The 23,898-nt window shown below is 56.2% G+C and overlaps 1 protein-coding gene across 1 annotated transcript; it reads right to left on the reverse strand.

The window, feature by feature from the left end:
- Positions 1 to 1,823: 1,823 nt before the first annotated feature.
- LCN15 (lipocalin 15) lies at positions 1,824 to 6,886 on the reverse strand. The gene is made up of 7 exons (XM_073022218.1): positions 6,253 to 6,886; positions 5,730 to 5,869; positions 5,573 to 5,643; positions 5,216 to 5,326; positions 4,376 to 4,477; positions 3,977 to 4,043; positions 1,824 to 1,973 (listed from the first exon to the last, which is right to left on the reverse strand). Exons 1-6 carry the CDS (start codon positions 6,346 to 6,348, stop codon positions 4,009 to 4,011), a joined length of 555 nt encoding a protein of 184 aa, XP_072878319.1. The 5' UTR covers positions 6,349 to 6,886; the 3' UTR covers positions 1,824 to 1,973; positions 3,977 to 4,008.
- Positions 6,887 to 23,898: the final 17,012 nt, after the last annotated feature.

The raw sequence follows: 23,898 nt of genomic DNA on the forward strand, positions 1-23,898 counted from the left end.
AGCCTGGCCTAGACAGCAGCCTGCCCGGCCACCCTCCTGGTGTGTGGACAGCAGTGGATGCTGCTGGGGCCGTCTGGGGGCCTGAGAGGAGGAGGAGCTCCACCCACACCACCTGGGGCTTGGTGACCCCCCCCCACCCTACAGGACACTTGTTTGGGCTCGTTCTGGCCTGCACTGCGAGGGCTGTGGGCACTGACGGGCAATAGACCAGAGCCTCCAGCACCTTCCTGTGCCACCCCACACCCGGCCCTTTGAAATGTGCGCCAGGCACAGTGGGTAGTCAGAGCTCCGGAGGCCAGAGGCACAGTGCCAGTGACCAGAGTGACAGTGGGGAGGGCCTCTGCTGCGCCAGACATCACCCAGGGCCAGTGCGGAGTCCGGCCCTGGAGCCTGATCACCCAGGCTTGCAGCCAGTCTGGCCTCTTCCTAGCTGTGCAGCCTTGGATAAGTTACCCAACCCTTCTGTGCCTCGGTTTCTTGATCTTTTTTTTTTTTTTTTTTTTTTTTGAGACAGAGTCTTGCTCCATCGCCCAGGCTGGAGTGCAGTGGTGTGATCTCGGCTCACTGCAACCTCTGCCTCCTGGGTTCAAGCAATTCTCCCTGCCTCAGTCTCCTGAGTAGCTGGGATTACAGGCGTGCACCACCACACCCAGCTGTCTTATATTTTTAGTAGAGACAGGGTTTTGCCATGTTGGCCAGGCTGGTCTGGCACTTCTGACCTCAGGTGATCTGTCCACCTCAGCCTCCCAAAGTGCTGGGATTACAGGCGTGAGCCACCGCGCTGGGCCAGTTTCTTGCTCTTTGAAACAAGGAGCACACAGGGTAGCTACCTATGTCTATGAGGTTGGCTGTGGAGCACCCAGGCTGGCTGGCAATCCCCTGGCCACAACTGTGACCCATTTCCAGGGGTATAAACCAGGTGCCCACAATCACATCAGTGCGGGGGGCGGCGCAAAACCCAAATGGGCCTAACTCCCCAGCTTCCTGCAGCTCTCCCATCTCCTGCACCCGGAGCCTGTGTGCCCAGCAGAGCCCCAGCAGCTGGACCTTCTTCACAGGGTGCCCAGTTCCCCACAGCACTGCAGACCCATAGAGACTGAGCCAGGATGCTCCATTCTTCCTGTGGGTTCAGCCCCCACACAGGCCAAGAGTGGCTGCTGCCTCCTGCCCCTCCCCAGGGCCCCTCACCCCTATCCCCTGCCTCTTCACCCAGGGCCCCTCACCCCTGCCTCCTGCCCCTCCCCAGGGCCCCTCACCCCTGGCCCCTGCCCCTTCACCCCTGGCCCGTGCCCCCTCACCCCTGTCCCCTGCCCCCTCACCCAGGGCCCCTCACCCCTGCCTCCTGCCCCTCACCCAGGGCCCCTCACCTCTGCCCCGTGCCCCCTCACCCCGTCCCCTGCCCCCTCACCCAGGGCCCTTCACCCCTTCCTCCTGCCCCTCACCCAGGGCCCCTCACCCCTTCCTCCTGCCCCTTACCCAGGGCCCCTCACTCCTGCCCCTGCCCCCTCACCCAGGGCCCCTCACCCCTTCCTCGTGCCCCTCACCCAGGGCCTCTCACCCCTGCCCCCTGCCCCTCCCCAGGGCCCCTCACCCCTGCCTTCTGCCCCTCCCCAGGACCCCTCACCCCTGCCCCCTGCCCCCTCACCCAGAGCCCCTCACCCCTGTCCCCTGCCCCTCCCCAGGGCCTCTCACCCCTGCCTCCTGCTCCCTCGGCCAGGGCCCTCTCACACTTGCCTCCCTGCCTCAATCTCCCTAGCAGTGCTGGGGTCAGGCAGGGGCCCGCTGTGCCCTCCCCCACGGCATTTCCAAAGAGGTGAGGGCTGTGAGGCTGCAGCATCTGTTTATTGAATAGAAAGAGGGGTCCCACGAGGCATCCCACAGGCAGGGGTCGGAGGATGGAGAGGCTCCAGGTGGTCCCCGAGGGCTGTGGGTCTCGACTTCAGGGGCGAAGGCGCCTGCTGCCGTGGCTCCACCTGCATGGAAAACGCACGGCGACTCCATCACCCACTCCCGCAACAAACGCCCTTCCTGCTGCCCACAAGCCGGGCATCACTCTTCCAAAGCCACCACCGACAGGCCAGGGAGAGCTCACTCTGCTCCCAAAACTCCTGCAAACCTGGAAACATACACCAGCTACCACTGCTGCCCCACAGGCCCCAGGCGAGGGGCCGACCCTGGCTCCAACACCTCCCCACCTTCCCCGGGGGTGGGGACCCAGCCCCATGCCCAGCCCCTGGCTGAGTGGCAGCGAGCCACGGCCTCTGCCTGGTCCTTGGTGAAGGGGCCAGCGTGGCAAGAAAGCCCTGGAATGTCCATGAAGCCACCACAGAACCCACAACCTCCATGGTCATGGGGTGGGGGCCACTCTACCCCGAAAGCTGCTTCTTCAAGATCATGGGGGGATGGGGCCACATGTTCTGCTCACAGAACCTTCTGGAGGAGGGCGATTGGGTGTTGACCCCCATGTTTCCCGACCCAGCGGGTGTGTGTAGGGAGACTTCGGTGCAGACTTGTGCTAAGCTGGACAGCCCCAGTGTCCCTAGGCAGGACGGCGAGTCTCCAGGAAGAGGACCCTGGGAGTGGAGGCGAAGCTCATGGAGAGGAACAGAGACGCAGGAAGTGCAGCGGCAGCACGGCGGAAATGAAGGAGAAACAGCCCCGCCTCAGAGCCCCCCACCTCCTCCCGCCATGCCAGGAAGGGCCAGTGTCCCTCCAGACGCCTGTGACTGTCACGTCAGACACGTGATGTGTGGTTGCGCCCAAATTCTTGGTGGTGAACCTGGGCGAGGGACCCAGCGGTCCTCCGGCGTCTGGCTGAGGGGGAGATCTCCCCAAGACCCCACCCGCATGTGGCTCCTGTGATGGGCACTGCGCGTGAAGGCTGTGGTCTACCCTCCTGGGCCCTGGGGGAGAAGACACGGCCCCCACAATTCCAAAGCAGGACCCTGCCCTGGGGAGGGAGCCAGGGGCTGTGTGGACGCAGCGGGGACACAGGGCCGTGGATTGAATCGTGTCCCCAAAACTTCAGGCCCACCTGGAACCTCCAAACGCGGTCGTATTTGGAAATGGTCTTTGCAGATACCATTAGTTTAGAATCTGGAGATGAGATCATTCTGCATTTACAGCAGGCCCTAAATCCGAGGACAGGTATCCTCCTAAGAAGAGGGCTGTGGGGCGCTCGCTTCGGCAACACAGATAGTAGCAGGGAAGTTTGGACACTGACGCACAGGAGGAAGGCAGCTGTGGGAGGACGGAGGCAGAGATGGGGCCGATGCTTCCGCAGGCCAACAAACGCCCAGGACAGCGCCAAGCCGTGGGAGCTGGGGGGCGGTGTGGGAGGGAGTCTCCCTCAGAGCCTCCAGAGGAACCAGCCCTGTGGACACCTTGATTTTGGACTTCTGGCCTCCAGAACTGGGAGAGAGAAACTTCTGCTGTTTTGTTTGTTTGTTTGTTTTGTTTTGTTTTTTTGAGACGGAGTTTCTCTCTTGTCACCCAGGCTGGACTGCAATGGCACCATCTTGGCTCACCGTAATCTCCGCCTCCTGGGTTCAAGCGATTCTCCTGCCTCAGCCTCACGAGTAGCTGGGATTACAGGCGTGCACCACCACGCGCAGCTAAATTCTGTATTTTCAGTAGAGACAGGGTTTCTCCATGTTGGTCAGGCTGGTCTCGAACTCCCAACCTCAGATGATCCGCCTGCCTCGGCCTCCCAAAGTGCTGGGATGACAGGCGTGAGCCACTGCACCCAGCCAAACTTCTGCTGTTTTACGTCGCCCCATTTGTGGTACTCTGTGATGGGTACCTTAGGAAGTCAAGGGAGGCTTCCTGGGAGAGGTGATGTCTAAGCTGAAGCCTGAAGCATGGGGTCGCCAGGCAAAACAGCGGGGCGGGCATGGGGCAGACACAAGCAGATGTCAAGCTGCGATAGGGAGGGGAGAGGCAACCAGGGCACCCCTGCAGGGCCTGGAGAACCCACCTGGGAAGGGCCGGGGCGGGGCTCCAGAGGTGTCAGGGTGCCTCCTTGCTCTCAGGGCTGCAGGCGTCTGTGGGGAGGAAGACATCCGTGAGATGCTGATGGCCAGGACTGCCCTCGCTTCCTGCAGCTCCCAACCCCTGGGTGCCAAGCGCCACTGGACAGCTCCACCACCCCGAGAGTGGAGCCCAGAGCCTCCCTCCCAGGGCTGCCCAAAGCCTCTCCCGTAATCTGTGCTGGGGGAGGTGGGGGAGGGACTGCAGGGGCTGCCAGCCCACGCCTAGAAGAGAAGACCCCCTGCTGCCCGCACACTGCCTGTGCTGTGAGGGGAAGGAAGGGTGGGCTCATGGGAGGGGAGGGCCAGACGGGGTGGCATGGGAGGGGCAGGGCTTGCCAGGGCACCTGACTTGGGCAGCATGACCATCATATCATCGGAGAGTCCCAGGGTCGGGTAGAAGTCCTGGAAGGCCTTCAGAGCCTGGGGACTCACGTCCTGGGTCCGGCCTGGGCAGAGAGGAGTCACTGTGAACCCAGCAGCTCACAGGAGTGCAGCAGGGGATCTCCTGGCCTTACTCCACCTCCCTGAGGGCTGACAGCAAGGCCGCCACCCTGGGTTGGGCAGGTTGTGCGCTGCATAAAGCTCCTGCCGGGCTGAAGGAAACCTGGGGCCTCCTTCCCCAGTCCACACCAAGGTGTCCGGGAGGTCGGGGTGGTCTGGCTGTCCTCATGGGCCCCACTCCCCCTTGAGCATCTTTCCCTGCAGCCCGGAGGCCTCCAGCCTAACCCCGTCCGCTCTACCCGGGGAGTCCGCAGGAGTTAAGAACCTCAGCCCCAGCCCCGGAACTCAGGCAGCGAGGCCAGGCAGGGAAGGGCAGGGTACCGCTCTCAGGAGGCCAGAGAGGAGCACGCACCGCGGGACGCCCCGCAGCCAACCTCCTCCACATCCAAAGCACCGCGCGCCTCCAGCTCCCACCCCACCTGGTCCTGGCCAGGCCAGGAGTGTGTGAGGTCACAGCAGGAGAGGGCATGGGGCAGCACCAGAAGGGGAGGGCCTGGGGATGAGGAGGCGAGGCCTAAACTCGGCCTAAAAGGGGGGACCTCCCCCGGAGGTGAGGGTGGGGCCTGTGAGAAGGGGCGGGGTCGGCAGGCGGGGGGGGGGGGGGGGGGGGTGCAGAACGGATGGGGGCGGGGCCTGTGAGGAGTCAGGGAGGGGCCAGTGGGGGGAGGTGGGCAGGCGCTCACTGTAGAGCTGCACCATGGTGCTGAGGGCCCCCTCCAGCTCCTTGTAGATGTAAAGGACTGCGAAGGAGCTGTAGTCTGTGTCCACGATGCGCACGTCCAGGTAGCCCAAGGCTGCGGAGAGGCAGGCGGCGGATCAGGCTGGAGAAGTGGACGGGCCCGGGCACCGACCCCACCCATGCCTGCTCCTGCTGCTGGGCTGTGAGAGTGTTCCCCCCAAGGACAGAGGAGGAGCGGGGAGGGGCGGGCAGGGGCTGGAGACTGGGATGGACAGCTGGAGCCCTGGTGGAAAGTCAGCCCCATGTCACCCCCAGAGAACCAGCGTCCAGCACCCCTGAAGGTGGATGAGGCAGGACCTACCTGGGACTCTGAAGTGTCCCTTGGAGCCCACCTTCAGGTACTCGGCATCCACCTGGTTACAGCCATCCGCCCTGGGGGTGCACAGCTGGCTCACTCATGGCACCCAGCTACCTTGGCCCCCCAGCCCAGCCCAGGCAGCCCAGTCCAAGTAACTCACCCCGGGAACTCCATGTGGACGTGGAGGCCGCCCTCCTCTGTGGGCCTGATAGCCCTGGTGGACATAGACAGGTGGTCCTTCTTGCCCAGGAAGACCTTGCAGTCAGATGCCATGGAGACCACGTACCAGAGGCCTGAGAACTGCCGGGGACTTAGTCACCGCAGGCCAGGACAGCCAGCAGCAGGACCCTCCTTGCCCAGGGACCCAGGGGACAACCCAGAAGTCACACGGCAAGGGGCCTCGGAGTGGCCATCTCTTGGGTGTGAGCTGAGCCCAGGTGGACAGGCACTCATCTCGGGCAGGTCACAGTGCAGCTGTGAGCCTCAGTTCCCCAGCTGTGAAGTGGGTGCAGTAATGATCCATTCACGGGTTGGTTTAGGATTAAGCGCAGAGCGGGTCTACAGCACGTGCCTGGCCGGGCACAGAGCAAGCGCCCCAGGAAAGGCAGTTGTCACAATGATCACGTTGTCTCCGGCGGGGGCCCAGCTCCCACCCACCGCAGGACAGCAGAGGCCCCCGGTACCTTTTCAGCATTGAAGTCAGGCTGCAGCAGAACCTCAGCCTGTGCCGTGGGCGCCCAGAGCAGGGCCAGGATTGCGCTGAGCAGGAACAACGTCATCGCCTCACCTGCCCTCCAGCCCCTGGTGCTGAGTCCCCAAGCCCCAGGGAGCCAGCTTTATAGCCCAGGCCACCACCTGGGTGCACCTGCTCCTGGGCGGAGCAGATGGAAGCGGAAGGCACTTCGGCTCCGAGACTCCAGCCCTCTTGTCCATTGTTTGACACAATCACTCGGGCGTCCCCCAGCCCCGGGGGACATTTCCTGGAGGGCTCCAGACAGCCAGGCTCTGGCCTGACGCACCCGGGCTGAGGATTTGTCCCCTAGGCCTGCCAGACATGTCACCAATCACGGGGTCACTGCCAAGCCATAGCAGAGACTTGTCCTGGCTTGCCTGGACTCGTGCCCAAGCCCCTCTGTCCACACCCTGTCTGGCTGGGCTGAGCCAGGGCCCTTGGGGTGCAGCTGCAGGCAACTGGGCTGGGGTTGCTCTGGCTAGGCCCCTCTCCTGGGGTCTGGCCACCCAGAAAGCCCCCTTCTCTCACCACCAACATGTGGGTAGGGTCACACTGGCAGAGTGTCCAGGGCAGAGCTTGTGCCCCCACGCTGTGAGAGAGGCCTGGGCACCCCTCACCCCAGACCCCCACCACCCCCGATGCAGCCCCCAGCTGGGCTTCCAGCAAGCAGGCCAGGGACCAGACAGGACCAGACGGGGCTGGGCCGGCCCTGGGGAGGATTATGGCATTGGATACCACCTTATCACTGGTTGTGTAAGCATGCGGGGGGCAATGACGTCAGGAAGGCGCCGCAGGCTGGCAGAGGCCGGAACCTCCCAAGTGACCTCTCTGTGTTCCCACAGAGCACCCAGGGACACTGGGCAAGGAGCAGCAGGTGGCCTCAGAGCACACCACCCAGAAACCTCTGGTCAGGGTTGGGGGTCCTGCCAGGGAGGCCAGCACTGCCAGTCCTCTGGAGTGAGAGTGAGGCAGGAGAAGAGGACCTGGAGACAGCAGGGAGCCTAAGGACATCCTGGAACCAGATCAAATGGAAACACCAATGATGATGGGAACGTGAATGGCTTTGTACCTTCACTCCATCCCCTCCATTCACATAGGGTTTACATAGGGTTTAGATAGGACTCATACCAAGTACACGACTTTGGTTTTTGTTTTTGTTTTTGTTTTTTCGAGACAGAGTTTCATTATGGTTGCCCAGGTTGGAGTGCAGTGGCGCAAGCTTGGCTCTCTGCAGCCTCTGCCTCCAAGGTTTAAGCGATTTGCCTGCCTCAGCCTCCTGACTATCTGGGATTACAGGCACCCACCACCACACCTGGCTAATTTCGTATTTTTAGTAGAGACGGGTTTCTCCATGTTAGCCAGGCTGGTCCTGAACTCCCAATCTCAGATGATCCACCCGCCTCAGCCTCCCAAAGTGCTGGGATTATAGGCGTGAGACACCATGTTCAGCCAAGAAAATTACTTTGACTTCATCCTCTTCATTTACACAGGGCATACACCAAGTAACCAACGGTAAACCTCTAGAGGATATTGAAACCCCAGAACATTCTGTAACTTGGGCCCTTGAGCTGCTTGCTCCGCCTGCTCCCATCCTGTAGAGAGTGCTTTCATTTTCAGTAAATCTCTGCTTTTGTTGCTTCATTCTTTCCTTACTTTCTTTGTGTGTTTTGTCCAATTCTTTGTTCAAAATGCCAAGAACCTGGATACCCTCCATTGGTGACATAAGGGGGGACAGGGTCAGAGAAAGACCCTCGGCCCCCAGCATCAGGGAAGGGAAGGAGCCTAGGGCTTCTGCTTGCGGCCTCCGCTGGGCTTCAGGGGGTTCCAGTTCCCAGCCACGCCCCTGCCAAGTTCACCTGCATCAGCAGTTAGAACGCAAGAGGAAAACATTTACAAAACGCACCTGATACGAGACTGAAATCCGGCATCCATGAGGAACTCCCAAGACCCAGTAAAAAGAAAACAAGCCACTCCATTAAAAATAAAAGAGGCCGGGAGCGGTGGCTCATGCCTGTAATCCTCGCAATTTGGGAGGCCAAGGCAGGTGGATCACCTGAGGTCAGGAGTTCGAGACCAGCCTGGCCAACATGGTGAAACCCTGTCTCCTCTAAAAATACAAGAATTAGCTGGCCGTGGTGGCGGGCGCCTGTATTCCCAGCTACTCGGGAGGCTGAGGTAGGAGACTTGCTTGAACCTGAAGCGAGGTGGGTGCAGGGAGGTTGCAGTGAGCCGAGATGGCACCATTGCACTCCAGTCTGGGTGAAAGAGCAGAATTCCGTCTCAAAAAAATAATTAAAAATTAAAAAGCAAGAGATCTGAAAAGATACTTCACCAAAGAAAACATCCGGAAGGGAGATGAGAACACGCTGAGCATCAGTCGGTGGGAAGACGCAGCCTGGAAACTTTTGGAAACCGCTGTTCACACCTCGGAGACCGTGGACGGCGTTCCACAGAAACACACGCAATCCCTAGAGCCCGTGAGGGCCGGGAGTCAGTGGAACTCTCATCCTCTGTGGGACGAACAAGACAGGACCACACTGGAAAACTTCCTGGCAGAGTCTCACACAGCGAAACATTCCACGACCCTACCTACTTACGGAGTTCTCTACCCGGGAGAAATGAAAACTGTGTTTACAGCGAACTTGAACATGTCTGTTTATAGGGACTTCATTCACTGAGAACTCGGAACAAGGAAACGCCCTTCCGTGGGGGCACGACCAGGCTGCAGGGCAGCACGTGACGGACACTCGGGGGTAAAAGGAACGAAGGTGGCTGAATCCCAGGTGCACCCTGCAGAGGGACAGAAGCCAGGCGGAAAAGGCTGCAATCTACGACTCCTTTTATAAGACGTTCTAGGCTGGGCTCGGTGGCTCAAGCCTGTAATCCCAGCACTTTGGGAGGCTGAGATGGGCGGATCACGAGGTCAGGAGATCGAGACCATCCTGGCTAACACGGTGAAACCCTGTCTCTACTAAAAAATACAAAAAACTAGCCGGGCAAGGTGGCGGGTGCCTATGGTCCCAGCTACTCGGGAGGCTGAGGCAGGAGAATGGCGTGAACCCGGGAGGCGGAGCTTGCAGTGAGCTGAGATCCGGCCACTGCACTCCAGCCTGGGGGACAGAGCGAGACTCTGTCTCAAGAAAAACAAAACAAAACAAAACAAAAAAAAACAAGACGTTCTAGGACAGGCGAGCCCACAGGGCAAAGGGCTTCCCAGTGGCTCCAGGGGCTGAGGTGCAGGCAGTGATTGGCCACAAGGGACCTCGAGGAAGCTTTTTGGGCACCGGAGCTGCTCTGTTGTGCCTGCAGTGGTTCCATGACCATTTGCATCTGTTTAAACCCACACAACTGTGTGCCCCTATTTATTTGTTTTGTTTTGTTTTTTTGAGACAGGGTCTCGCTCTGTCACTCAGGCTGGAGTACAATGGTGCAGTCTCAGCTCACTGCAACCTCCGCCTCCCGGGTTCAAGCGATTCTCCTGCCTCAGCCTCCTGAGTATCTGTGATAACAGTAGCCACCACGCCCATCTAATTTTTTTTTTTTTTTTTTTTTTTTTTTTTTTTTGCATTTTTAGTAAAGACAGGATCTCACCATGTTGGTCAGGCTGGTCTCAAACTCCTGACTTCAGGTGATCTGCCCGCCTTGGCCTCCCAAAGTGCTGGGATTACAGGCGTGAGCCACCGTGCCCTGCCTTGTTTTCCTTTTTGACATAGTGAACTGGGGTCCTTCACAGAGCTCAGTCCTCTCCCATCCCACCCCCCACGCACTGCCCCCCCACCCCCACCCCGCCACCCAAGGCTCGGACGTCTTCCCCTTGAGTTCTTTTTTTTTTTTTTGAGACGGAGTCTCGCTCTGTCGCCCAGGCTGGAGTACAGTGGCCGGATCTCGGCTCACTGCAAGCTCCGCCTCCCGTGTCTACGCCATTCTCCTGCCTCAGCCTCCTGGGTAGCTGGGACCACAGGCGCCGCCACCACGCCCGGCTAATTTTTTGTATTTTTAGTAGAGACGGGGTTTCACCGTGTTGGCCAGGCTGGTCTCGATCTCCTGACCTCGTGATCCGCCCGTCTCGGCCTCCCAAAGTGCTGGGATTACAGGCGTGAACCACCGCGCCCGGTCCGCCCCCCTCCCTTGAGCTCTTGCTGGTCTCCTGGCTCCTGCCCTGAGAGCCGCTCCAGTCCCCACTTGCTTGTTTCTCCAGCCTCTGCTAATCCTCTGAGCTCAGATATTCTTCCAATAAATTCCCAATGGCTTCGGTTAGCCAGGGCTGCTGTCCATCTGTCTCCCCCAGGCTAGGCTTCGTCCCCACGCCCCAGGCCCCTGCCACTGCACCCTGTCCCTGCACCCTGCCCCTAAGAGCACTTCCTAACCCAACACCTCTGCCCTCAGAGAAGGAGGAAAAACCTCCTCTCTCTCTTTGCCCTGCTGAGGACAACACCAGGGCCCGGCACCCCCTCCCCTTCTCTGCGCAGCCTCCTCTCTCAGGCGGCCTCAGCTGTCTGGCTCCCCTCCGCGTGCTGGTGGCGTCCCTCCATCCTTCCACCAGGGGGCAGTCTGCTCTGCTCTCTGCGCCCTGGCTCCCCGCACCCCGCCCGCCTCTGGATACCTCGTTTCTTCGGGAAGGAGCTGGTCCCTTCTGAAAGTGTGTCAGCGCTGAGCCAGGATTGGAAAAAGAGATCGTCAACGTTTTATTCTGGTGATAATCCTTAAAATAAAATCATTAGGAAGTCACGAATTCTGAATCATCATCTATACATTTTTTATCTTTATTTATTTATTTTGGTTTTTGTTTTTTTTTTTGAGACGGGGTCTCGCTGTGTTGCCCAGGCTGGAGTACAGTGGCGCAATCTCGCCTCACTGCAACCTCCGCCTCCCGGGTTCACGCCATCCTCCTGCCTCAGCCTCCGAGTAGCTGGGACCACAGGCGTCCGCCACCACGCCCGGGTAATTTTTTGTATTTTTTAGTAGAGATGGGGTTTCACCATGTTAGCCAGGATGGTCTCGATCTCCTGACCTCGTGATCCGCCCGCCTCGGCCCCCAAAGTGCTGGGATTACAGGCGTGAGCCACCGCGCCTAGCTATTTATATTTTAATTTTTTTTTTGGAGACTGAATCTCACTCTGTCGCCCAGGCTGGAGTGCAGTGGTTTGATCTCGGCTCACTGTAACCTCCGCCTCCTCGGTTCAAGGGATTCTCCTGCTTCTGCCTCCTGAGTAGCTGGGATAACAGGCGCCCCCCACCCTACTAATTTTTGTTTTTTTAGTAGAGACAGGGTTTCACCATGTTGCCCAGGCTGGTCTCGAACTCCTGACCTTAAGTGATCTGCCTGCCTCGGCCTCCCAAAGTGCTGAGACTACAGGCATGAGCCACCGCACCCAGCTTATTTCTTTACTTTCTTAATAAACTTGCTTTCACTTTATAGACTTGCCCCAACTTCTTTCTTGCCAAGGTCCAAGAACCCTCTCCTAGCGTCTGCATCAGGACCCCAAGAATGACAGAATGGGAATGCGCAGGGCATCCGCCAGGACTGTCCGGGAGCGTGTTTGCCTGTCTCCAGGTGGGCCCCATCAGAAGCTGAGTCAAAATGAGAGGCAGTTGCTAGTTACTACCCACGTCCTGGCCACGGGGGCGATTGCTCCGGGCTTGCTGCGGGCTTCTCGCTGGCTGCTGGAATGAGAGCTCTGTCCTGATAGGGTCTGCTCACTGCCCATTTGCATATTCCCATCTCTTACCATCTAGAAAACAATGTAACAGGAAGGGCACAGTGGCTCAGGCCTGTAATCCCAGCACTTTGGGAGACCAAGGTGGGCAGATCACCTGAGGTCAGAAGTTCGAGACCAGCCTGACCAACATGGAGAAATCCTGTCTCTACTAAAAAGATACAAAAAAAATTAACCAGGTGTGGTGGCTCATGCCTGTAATCCCAGCACTTTGGGATCAGGAGTTTGAGACCAGCCTGACCAACATGGTGAAACCCCATCTCTACTAAAAACATACAAAAGCATTAGCCGGGCATAGTAGTGGGCGCCTGTAATCCCAGCTACTCGGGAGGCTGAGGTACGAGAATCACTTGAACGCGAGCGGCGGAGGTTGCAGTGAGCCAAGATAGTGTCACTGCACTCCAGTCTGGGTGACAGAGCGAGACTCCGAGACTCCGTCTCCAAAAAAAAAAGAGAAAGAAAAGAAACAGTGTAGCAGGCAAAGGGTTGATTTCCACACCGAAGCCTCACTCTGAGAATGTGGTTTTTGTCCAGATTCTCTCTAAATACTAATTTCAGGGAAGACAGACCCATTCCCACGTTCCTGGAAATTTTTCTCAACACAGATCTTGAGTGTGTGGTCCCTCCCAGGGTCCTCCCCACCAGCCCTCTGCTGTAGGTCTCGGGCTGCTCTGCCATCTCCCCTCCCCATCGGCCTGCTCAGGGACTGGCCCGTTTGTTGTCTCGGATGGAAGGGGCAGTCCTGAGCTCTCTTCTTCAATGTGACAGTTTAATTCTCCACCTCTTAAATCTTGGTGTGAGGGGCACCTTGTGACTGCTTTTGTAACCAAACACACGTTCAGCTGCTCAAAAGCCAAAACTCAAGAGACAGGAGTTGGTGGGAAGAAAGCAATTTATTCAGACAGCCAGCAAACCAAGAAGATGGTAGACTGGAGTCCTAATGTGCCATCTCAAGTGGGTACAAATTTCAGGCTCTTTTTATGTTAAGGGCAGAGGAAGAGAAGGTGGTTGGGATCAAGAAGTGATCTATGGTCGGGCGTGGTGGCTCACGCCTGTAATCCCAGCACTCCCGCTTTGGGAAGCCAAGGCGGGCAGATCACCTGAGGTCGAGAGTTCGAGACCAGCCTGACCAACATGGAGAAACCCCATCTCTTCTAAAAATATAAAATTAGCCGGGCATAGTGGCGCATGCCTGTATTCCCAGCTACTCTGGAGGCTGAGGTGGGAGTATCGCTTGAACCCAGGAGGCAGAAGTTATAGTGAGCTGAGATAGCGCCATTGCACTCCAGCCTGGGGGATAGAGTGAGACTGTATCAAAAAAATAAAAATAAAAATAAAAAGGAGGGGGATGACCTACGTCTGGGTGTGGTGGCTCAAACGTGTAATCTCAGCACTTTGGGAGGCCACGGCAGGTGGACCACTTGAACTCATGAGTTCGAGACCAGCCTGGGCAACATGGTGAAACCCTGTCTCTACAAAAAATACAAAAATTAGCCTAGCATGGTCGTGGGCACCTGTAGTCCCAGCTACTCAGAAGACTGAGGTGGGAGGATGAATTGAGGCCAGGAGGTGGAGGTTGCAGTGAGCCGAGATGGCACCACTGCACTTCAGCCTGGGTGATAGACCTTGTCAAAAAAAAAAAAAAAAAAGACCACAGATATCTGGGCACCAGCAAGAGTCTGAGGAGGTTGGGAACTTCTTTGTCCTTAGTCAGGTTGCAATGCTCCTGTGCATATTTAATAAGATATTGTTAGTTGTTTTTAAAACTACATGATTACTGTTTTTGCGTATTGTCCCAGTGCTCCGAAATTATCCTAGCCTGCTTGCAGGATGGGTAAAGGCCCCTTGAACACAAATAGAGTGAGTTATGTTCGTTCCTCTCTGTTTCACTGTTATACTTTGGCCAATTGAATACAGTAGAAGGGATACTGTGCCAGTTCAGGGAGTGGCCTGGAAACTGCTGGAAACTGCTACTTCCTGTGTCTTCGAAGTCCACTGGCACATAAGAAGTACAACTGCTCAGAGGCAGCCATGTTGAAAGGAAGCCCAAGCAGCTACGTGGACACCCTGGTTTACAGGCCAGCAGATCCCCCAGCAACAGCCATCATTAGCTGCCAGCTACTTCCTGCAACAATGTGATCCTAGATTCAGCAAAACAAAACAAATCCTGTTGCTGGTTTCTCCTGCTCAGGCCTGGAGTCATCCAGACCTCACCAGAACAGACACACAATATAGTGGAACTGATGTGTAGACCCAGTCAACACACAAGAACAATCATCACCCAGGGAGTCAACCCTGACCCTAGGGCTGGGGAGACCAGCAACTCTCTCCCATGTCCTCTCTCCCCTCGGCCTCAGGAGTGACCCATGTGGGCACTGGCATCCAGGATGAAGACTACACTTCCCAGCATCCCTTGCAGCAAGCAGTGGCCATGTGACCAGGTTGTGGCCAATGGGGAGGTGAGGCCTGTGCACAGCAGCTGCCTTTAGAGGAAGGAAGGTTTGTGCCCTCTTGTCCCCTTCTCCTCTCCCTGCGGGCTGACAGGAGACAGGATGGACTCTCGGGGCAGAGAGGAAGCTACACCCTAAGGAAGTCAGAGCAGCACGATGGAAGGAGGCTAAGACCCTGAAAACTGCAGAGAAGAATCACCTGACTGGCTTGGACTTTCATGTGAAAGGAATGAACCTGTCTTAGTTAAGCCACTGTGATTCAGGGTCCTTAACCGAGGTTGTAACCTAATTGGTAGAAAGAACAGGAGTGGGAGGGGAGATGGAGTCGGAGAGGCAGAGGTCAGATCACATCGGGTCTGCAGGTCAAGATGGAGGAAGAAACAGGCGACACAGGACTCAAGGACCGTACCTGCTCCCAGGCGAAGGGAGTTTGCCGTGGGTGCCCCTCCCTGTCTGCTGAGAAAGCTGATTTGACCCACTTCTCTTTAGGACTTTGCAAGAGGCACATCACAGTCACAGGTACTTGTCTCGTAAGAGTCCTTTCAGGGGAGCTGCCCTGCCCATAATTAACCCAGCCTCAGGTATCCCTTTATTAATAGCAACGCAGATAGACTGACACATATCTTCAGTGTCAACAGACTGTGACAAGAGCAGGAAAGAACACTTGTGTGCATCTCTCTGAGCGCTGGAAGCTGTTGTTGTAGTGGCTGCTGTTACTCATCCTGACTGATACAGAGACACCGCCAGTAGCCCTCTCTCCTGGAGATGCCATGGAAGTTAGGTGAGGCATGACCCAGGAACGCTCTCAAGCTGACTTCCCTCCTACCCCCAGGGCCGCTGAGCAGGGCCCTCATTATCTAAGATCAGTTGGACACCTGTACACCTGCCATGGCCTGGAGCAGGTGCCAGGCACTGTGGATGATGAATGTGAGAACAGCATCATCCCAGCCCTCCTGCAGGTGACTGTCTGGGCACATCGTGGGATTCCTCCACAACCACCTCCTCACACACAGCTGACTCATGCTGAGCAGCAGGCAGAGCTTGGGATCACCTGACCCGCTCCCCTCACCTGGGAGCAGCTTATATAGAAGCGCTTGTAGTTCACACAGGGCTGGTGGTTTCAGCTTCCAAGATGCCCCGAGGCCTCCTTGGCTGCTTGGTGATCAGACCAGGTATGTGCAAAGAGGCATGACTCTTTATTTTCACTTAATTGAAAAAAACTACATCAGCAAAGAGAGCATCCAAGCTCAGTGGCCCTTTCTCCCCACAACAGTGACCATGAACCTTTCAAAAGATGCCTTGTGGGTCATTTGCCAAACCTCCTGCTTCATACCGAGATGTGATGAGTCTCACAAATAGGCCAGACCTGGGAGGGGACACATTCAAGAAACAGCACCAATGAGAGGCCCGGGGAGAGCAGGTCTCGGGACTGCCCAGCCGTGTGTGCACCAAACGTGGATATGTCAGTGGCCACGCCAGGAGTTAAGCCCTCACCAGGGGCCTCTGGGTGGCCAAGGCCAAGTCTTCTTCAAGAGGTGAGTTCAAATGAGCCAACCATGGCAGAAATACGTAAGGGAGATCCCATGGCTCCCCTGGTTAGAATCCCCTGCTAATCCTGCCTGGCTCAGAGGAGAAGTCCCCACAGCAGCCTGCAGTCCCCACCGACTCAGCCTCCTCTTGGCCTGGATTCTCCATGCCCCCTACCCCTCTCTGTCTCCTCTCCCACCACAGAGACGGGATCCTGCAGGTTCATCCTGGTGGATTCAAACCCATCTTTGCCACACAGATAGTCATCAGAATGAATGGGCATAATCTATAAAGAGTCCTCCTGAAAAAGAAAAAGGCGGGCCAGGTGCAGTGGCGCACGTCTGTAATCCCAGCACTTTGGGAAGCCAAGGCAGGCAGGTCACCTGAGGTCAGAAATTCGAGACCAGCCTGGCCAACATGGTGAAACCCTGTCTCTACTAAAAATACAAAAAATTAGCCAGATGTGGTGGTCCATGCCCATAGTCCTAGCTACTCAGGAGGCTGAGGCAGAAGAATTGCTTGAACCCCGGAGGCGGAGGTTGCAGTGAGCCGAGATTGTGCCACTATACTCCAGCCTTGGTGATAGAGTGAGACTCCATCTCAAAAAAAAAAAAGTGGGGGAGTTGAGCCAGCCCTTCACAGAAAAGGAAATGTGAAGGAAAGGCCAATGGAACCGTGAATAGGGTCTCAGCTAACAGGATGAGGTATCACGTGTTGCCCACCAGACAGGCAAAAATCCCACAACCCAATCAATGCAAGGGTTGGGAAGAATGGAGAGCAACAAGAACACTCACCCGCTGCTAAGAATGGTTGTGAAATTTTCTTGGTATCCTTGTATATGAAAGGGTGTGTTTTGTGGATTATGGGGAAAATCACATTTCTTACCTGGGATGAAATTGTAAAAACTGAAAGCTACTGACTGGCCAGAAGAAACATGCACTTGTGTACAAAAGATATGCCCGGGAGTGTTCCCAGCCACGCAGTCCTCAGGGCCCCAGCCTGGCCAAACCCTCATCCACAGGAAGGTGAAGACATTTCCCATGCTCCCCTCAGACGACAGGAGATCACACAGCAAGGAAACTGAATCATGCCAATGTGGGTGGGTCTCAGGAAGAGAATGGAGATGGGAGATCACGCAGCAATGAAAATGAACCATGTCAGTGTGGGTGCATCTCGGGGGAGAATGGAGGACAAAAATAGACCTCGAGCAGCTGCTCAGAGCCATGCAACGTAGGAGCAACCGCACAGGCGAATTTCCTCACATCAAAGTTCAAAACTACAGTTGAGGTGACAGAGCAAGACCCTGTCTCCAAAAGACAACAGAAAGTTCTAAAACTAAATGGCATATTGTTTAGGGATGCACACATACGCGGTAAAAGAAACGTACTGTGAAGTAAAGTACAGGAATAATAAAAGACGAAAGCAGGAAGTGAGTCCTTCTGTAGGAGAAGGGAAGGGACTGGGACTCAGGCAGGGCCTCCAGGGAGCATCCAAAGTTATGTCTCTTCAGATTCTATTCCCTAAACTTGGTGGAGGTCCTGGTGTCCAATATGTCGATGTTCTTTATCCCTTACCCATATTGTACAAATGCCTTTTTCTATTCAGTATTTAGAAGACAGTTATAGGCCGGGCGCAGTGGCTCAAGCCTGTAATCCCAGCACTTTGGGAGGCCAAGACGGGCGGATCACGAGGTCAGGAGATCGAGACCATCCTGGCTAACACAGTGAAACCCCGTCTCTACTAAAAAATACAAAAAAAAAACAACTAGCCGGGCATGGTGGCGGGCGCCTGTAGTCCCACTACTTGGGAGGCTGAGGCAGGAGAATGGTATAAACCCGGGAGGCAGAGCTTGCAGTGAGCTGAGATCCGGCCACTGCGCTCCAGCCTGGGCGACAGCGCGAGACTCCGTCTCAAAAAAAAAAAAAAACATAGAAGGCAGTTATAAACAAGATGCATTAAATAGCAAGATGGCCGATGAACATCAGAAAGGAACATCAGGAACATCCGTGAGGTTCCATCCACAGAGCCCTCACCATGGAAACCCTTGTGCTCATGGGCCTGGTCTGCTCTCAAGACACAGTCAGTTGCTGGGGATCAGAGGCCGCAGTCATCATAGCAGAGAGACAGGACCAGCTGGGAGAGGACCCTTCCATGACACCTACGGCATCACCGGGCTGTGTGGAGGGGCTCAGCTGCCAGAACTCACAGGATATCATTCTGCACCGAAACCCCACAGGAAAAATGGTAAGTTCTCAGTTTCTCCATTAATGGCACCTCTTGGGTTAATCTCTGTCCTCCACCAATTCTCCATGAAACAACTTTTTATAGCTTAGCTGAAGTCTATTTTTCAATGTATTTTTTATTTTACTAGCTGATTGAAAAGATACATATTGTGTGTGTGTGTTTTGTCTCTGTCAGGATACTTGTGCTTTCAGTCCCATTATTATGATTACCAACATCATTTAGTTTTTTAAAGCTTTTCAATTCCTAAGGGTATTAATCAGGGTCTTTCTGTCTCATGAGACAGAAAACAAATCCAAACTGAGTAAGAGGGAAAAGGATGCATTAATCACTAGAAGTGAGAAGTTCCCAAGCTTAGCTTGCTTGGGGTACAGCTACATCTACAGTTTCCAGTGGTATCCTGTGACTCTCTCTCTACTTCTCTCTACTACTTCTCCAACTTTGGCTCCATGTTTAGCCAGACTTAAACAGCAGCACCGGCTCCTCCCAATATCTCCAGCTCCCCAGCTCCCCAACCCTCAAGCTTCTACTGCAGCACGAGCTCCTCCCTGGTCTCCAGCTCCACGATCCTCAAACTGCAACAGCAGCACCGGCTCCCCACTGGATCTCCAGCTCAATGACTCTCAGACTTGACAGGCAGCACCGGCTCCCCCCAAAGGCTCTAAGCTCCACAACCCTCAACCTAGAACAACAGCACCGGCTCCTTCCCGGTCTTCAGCTTCATGATCCTCAACCTAGAACAGCAGCACCAGCTCCTCCCTGGGTCTCCAGCTCCACGATCCTCAACCTAGAACAGCAGCACCAGCTCCTCCCTGGGTCTCCAGCTCCAAGATCCTCAACCTAGAACAGCAGCACCAGCTCCTCCCTGGATCTCCAGCTCAATGACTCAGACTTGAAAGGCAGCACCAGCTCCTCACAAAGCCTCCAGCTCCAAGACCCTCAAACTAGAACAAGTCTGAGGGTCGTGGATCTGGAGACCCAGGGTGGAGCTGGTGCTCCTGTTCTGGTTTGAAGGTCGTGGGGCTGGAGACCCAGGGAGGAACCATTTGAATAGCAGCACTGGCTCCTCCCCGGGTCTCAGTCTCCACGATCCTCAAACTACAACAGCAGCACCGGCTCCCCACTGGATCTCCAGCTCAATGACTCAGACTTGACAGGCAGCACCAGCTCCCCTAAAAGGCTCTAAGCTCCACAACCCTCAACCTAGAACAGCAGCACTGGCTTCTCTCCGGGTCTCAAGCTCCGCGACCCTCAGACTTTAGAAGCTGTAATACCGGCTTCTCCCTGGGTTTCCAGCTATGTAACCCTCAGACATGAACCACAGCAGCACCGGCTCCTCCCCAACTCCAGTTCCACGAGCCTCAAAATAGAGCAGCATCACCAGCTCCTCCCTGGGTCTCCAGCTCCCAAACCCTCAAACTTCATCTGAAGCACCGGATCCTCCCCACAGTTGAACAGCAGCACGGGCTCCTCCCCCAAAGCTCCAGGTCCACAACCCTCTGACTTAAATGGAGGTAGCACCGGCTCCTCCCTAGGTCTCCAGCTCCATGACCCTCACACTAGAACACCAGAACTCGCCCCTCCCCGCTCTCCAGCTCCATGACCCTCAGACTTGAACAGCAGCAGCGGCTCCTCCCTAGGTTTCCAGCTCTGTGACTCCCAACTTGAAACAGCAGCACCAGCTCCTCTGCACAACCTGAACCCCATGACCCTCAGACTCGGACCACAGCAGCACCAGCTCCCCAGCAAGTCTCCAGCTCCACAACCCTCAGCCTTAAACAACAACATCACCAGCTCCTCCCTGGGTCTTGAGCTCCACGACCCTCAAGCTAGAACAACGCTCCTCCCTGGGTCTGCAGCTCCATGATCCTCACACTAGAACAAAAGAACTGGCTCCTCCCCGAGACTTCAGCTCCACAGGCCTCAAACTAAAACAGCAGCACCAGCTCCTCCCTGGGTCTCCAGCTCCACTGCCTCACACTAGGACAGCAGCACTGGCTTGTCCCCAGTTCTCCAGTTCCATAACCCTCAAATTTAAACAGTAGCAACACTGACTCCTCCTAAGTCTCCAGCTCCATGACCCTCAAACTAAAACAACAACGGTCCTGCCTGGGTCTCCACTCCACGAACCTCACACTGGAACAGCAGCACCAACTCATCCCTGGGTCTCCAGCTCCACAACCCTGAAACTAGAACACCAACGGCTCCTCCATGGGTCTCCAGCTCGATGACTCTCAAACTAGAACACCACCGGCTCCTCCCCGGGTCTCCAGCTCCATGACCCTCAGGTGAGGGATGGCTTCCCCTCAGGTCCTCTCCTAACGTCCATCTCCTGGTGACCTGGAAAGGCTCATAGCTGGCAGTGACCACAGCTGTCCAGTCTTGGGCCTCTCTGCAGAGCTGACACAGGGCTGACAGTCTCACTCCCTGACGTCTGGGGCCTGGGGCTCTGGGGGCATCCACAGCCTTGGGAGGGTCACAAAGTCCTTCCCTCTGCCTTTCCCTCAGCTCAGTTGGGAGGGGCATCCCGGGTGGCAGGCGACAGCTTGGACAATGCCCCTTTCAGGATCCAGTCAGCAGTCTGCACAGGGAAAGTTAAGAATTTTTTCTTTTCTTTTTCTTTCTTTTTTTTTTTTTTTTTTGAGACGGAGTCTCGCTCTGTTGCCCGGGCTGGAGTGCAGTGGCACAATCTCGGCTCACTACAAGCTCCGCCTCCCGGGTTCACGCCATTCTCCTGCCTCAGCCTTCCGAGTAGCTGGGACTACAGGCGCCCGCCACCACGCCCGGCTAATTTTTTTTTTTTTTTTTTTTTTTTTTGTATTTTTAGTAGAGACGGGGTTTCACCGTGTTAGCCAAGGTGGTCTCAATCTCCTGACCTCCTGATCTGCCGGCCTTGGCCTCCCAAAGTGCTGGGATTAGAGGCGTGAGCCACCATGCCTGGATGGAAAAATTAAGATTTAATGTTGGCTGGGCGTGGTGGCTCACACCTGTAATTCCAGCACTTTGGAAGGCCAAGACAGGTGGATCACTGGAGCCCAGGAGTTCAAGACCATCCTGGGCAACGTGGTGAGACACAATCTCTACAAAATATTAAAAAATAAGCCAAATGTGGTGGTGCATGCTTATAGTCCCAGCTACTCGAGAGGCTGAGGTGGGAAGATCGCTCGAGCTTGGGAAGTTGAGGTTGCAGTGAGCTGAGATTGTGCCACTGCACTCCAGTCTAGGCAACAGAGCAAGACCCTGTCTTTCTCTCTCTCTCTCTATATATATATATATGTGTGTGTGTGTGTATATATATGTATATGTGTGTGTGTGTATATATATATGTTGGACAGTGGCTCATGCCTGTAATTCCAACACTTTGGGAGGGCAGACTTCTTGAGCCCAGGAGTTGGAGACTAGCCTAGGCAATATGGTGAAATCCCATCTTTACAGAAAATACAAAAAATAGCTGGGTGTGGTGGTGCATGCCTGTAGTCCCAGCTACTTAGGAAACTAAAGCAGGAGGATTGCTTAAACCCAGGAGGTCCAGGCTGCAGTAAGCCATGATCATGCCTCTGCACTCCAGCGTATGACACAGAGAGAGACCCTGTCTCAAAAAAAAAAAAAAAGAAAAGAAAAAAAACACACAGCCGGGCGCGGTGGCTCATGCCTGTAATCCCAGCACTTTGGGAGGCCGAGGTGGGCGGATCACGAGGTCAGGAGATCGAGACCATCCTGGCTAACACGGTGAAACCCCGTCTCTACTAAAAACACAAAAAATTAGCCGGGTGTGTTGGCGGGCGCCTGTAGTCCCAGCTACTTGGGAGGCTGAGGCAGGAGAATGGCGTGAACCCGGGAGGTGGAGCTTGCAGTGAGCCGAGATCGCACCACTGCACTCCAGCCTGGGCGACAGAGCAAGACTCTGTCAAAAAAAAAAAAAAAAAAAAAAAAAAAAGTAGTAAATGGGGATTAAATGGGGTAAAGAAGACAGTGAAGAATAGAGAAACAGGGCCGGACACGGGGGCTCACACCTGTAATCCCAGCACTTTGGGAGGCCGAGGTGGGCGGATCACCTGAGGTCAGGAGTTCAAGACCAGCCTGACCAACATGGAGAAACCCCATCTGCATTAAAAATACAAAATTAGCCGTGTGTGGTGGCGCATGCCTGTAATCCCAGCTACTCAGGAGGCTGAGAGGCAGGAGAATCACTTGAACTTGGAGGCGGAGGTTGCAGTGAGCCGAGATTTCACCATTGCACTCCATCCTGGCAACTGAGCGAGACTCCGTCTCAAACCAAACGGTGGGTGTGGGGAGCAGCTGCTGCCCCTAGGGCTGAGAGAAAATACCCAAGGAAAGAACAGACTGGGGAGGGCTCTGCCCAAGGTGGGGCCCAGGTCTTGCTGGAGAGGATGTGGCTGCGGACCCCGGAACGGCAGGGAAGCTTGCTGGGCACCCCAGTGATGGCAGCGAGGGTCATCTACTGCGGCCCCTGCAGGGAGGGTGCAGAGAGGAGATGGACAGCCCCCAGCCGCCATGGGGGCCACTGCGATGGGGCCGGGCAGGGTCGCCTGCAGGAGAGGGAGCAGCGCTGTCGGGCAGAAAGGGGTCCTGATGCAGAGCTGGGGCCGCGCCTCAGGGCCCAAGGTGGGAAGTGGGAGTGGTGCCTGCTTCAGGTACCCGGCTGGTGGCACAGTCACTACGCCCACCTCGCCGAGCGTGCCGGGTTCCTGGGCTTCAGGAGGAGGCTCTGCTTGGGCTGTCCGAGGACTCATCCCCAGGGTCCCCTGGCATTGAGGTGACCGTAGAGCCTGTCACTCCCAACAGCCAGGCCCAGGGCTGTGATTAGCTCTGCCCCGGGACGCTCCTGAGCGCCAGGGCAATGGGGGCAGCTTGTGGCGACGTTGCCTCTGCCCCAGATCCTAGCCGGGGCCCAGTGAGGATCAGGAGCCCCCACCCCAGGCCGGGAGGGGGTGTATCCAGGGCTGCATGCTCCATGGAGCTGGTGGGAGCCAGGAACAGGCAGGAGCCCCCATCAGGCACAGCTGCAGCCGCCCAAGTAGGGGCTGTAGACCCGGGCTTCCCTGTGCTCTTGGGGGCCTAGGAAGGACCCCCGCCTTGCCTTTGCAGGCTTGGAGGTGCCTCATCCCACTGCCTGGCCTTTCCCCACTCCTGGCACACCCTCTGATCTCGGAGTGGCGTTGGAGCCAAGCCCGGCACTGTGGCCGCCCGACTGAGTACGTGCATACTCAGGCCCTGCCACCTCAGCCCCCTCCGGACTTCGGGTGCAGATATGGGGGCTGCTGAGGGCAGCTCAGCACTGGGCTGCAGGTGTCCCTTGGCAAGAACGGCCTGGATGTCATGGACAGCAGTGAGAGGCAGACAGGCTCCTGGGTGGAAGAGGGCAGGTCCTCAATACGGCCCCACCTTCCAGCCAGGGAGGGCAGTTCCTCCCCTCCGAGGTCCGTAAAAACCTGCGGGATCAGCCAGAGCAGGGGAGAGAACAGAGAGACGGGAGGACCAGCTGCAGAGAGGAGCTACCCTGTCTGCTGAGAGCTGAACACTCCGTGGGGATAACCTGCCTACAGAGAGGAGCTGCCCCCAACGGTCTCCTCTGAGCTGTTCTAACACTCAATAAAGCTCCTCTTCATCTTGCTCACTCTCCACTTGTCTGTGTACCTC

The sequence above is a fragment of the Chlorocebus sabaeus genome, chromosome 12 (genome assembly GCF_047675955.1).
Source record: "Chlorocebus sabaeus isolate Y175 chromosome 12, mChlSab1.0.hap1, whole genome shotgun sequence".
NCBI classification, from domain to species: domain Eukaryota; kingdom Metazoa; phylum Chordata; class Mammalia; order Primates; family Cercopithecidae; genus Chlorocebus; species Chlorocebus sabaeus.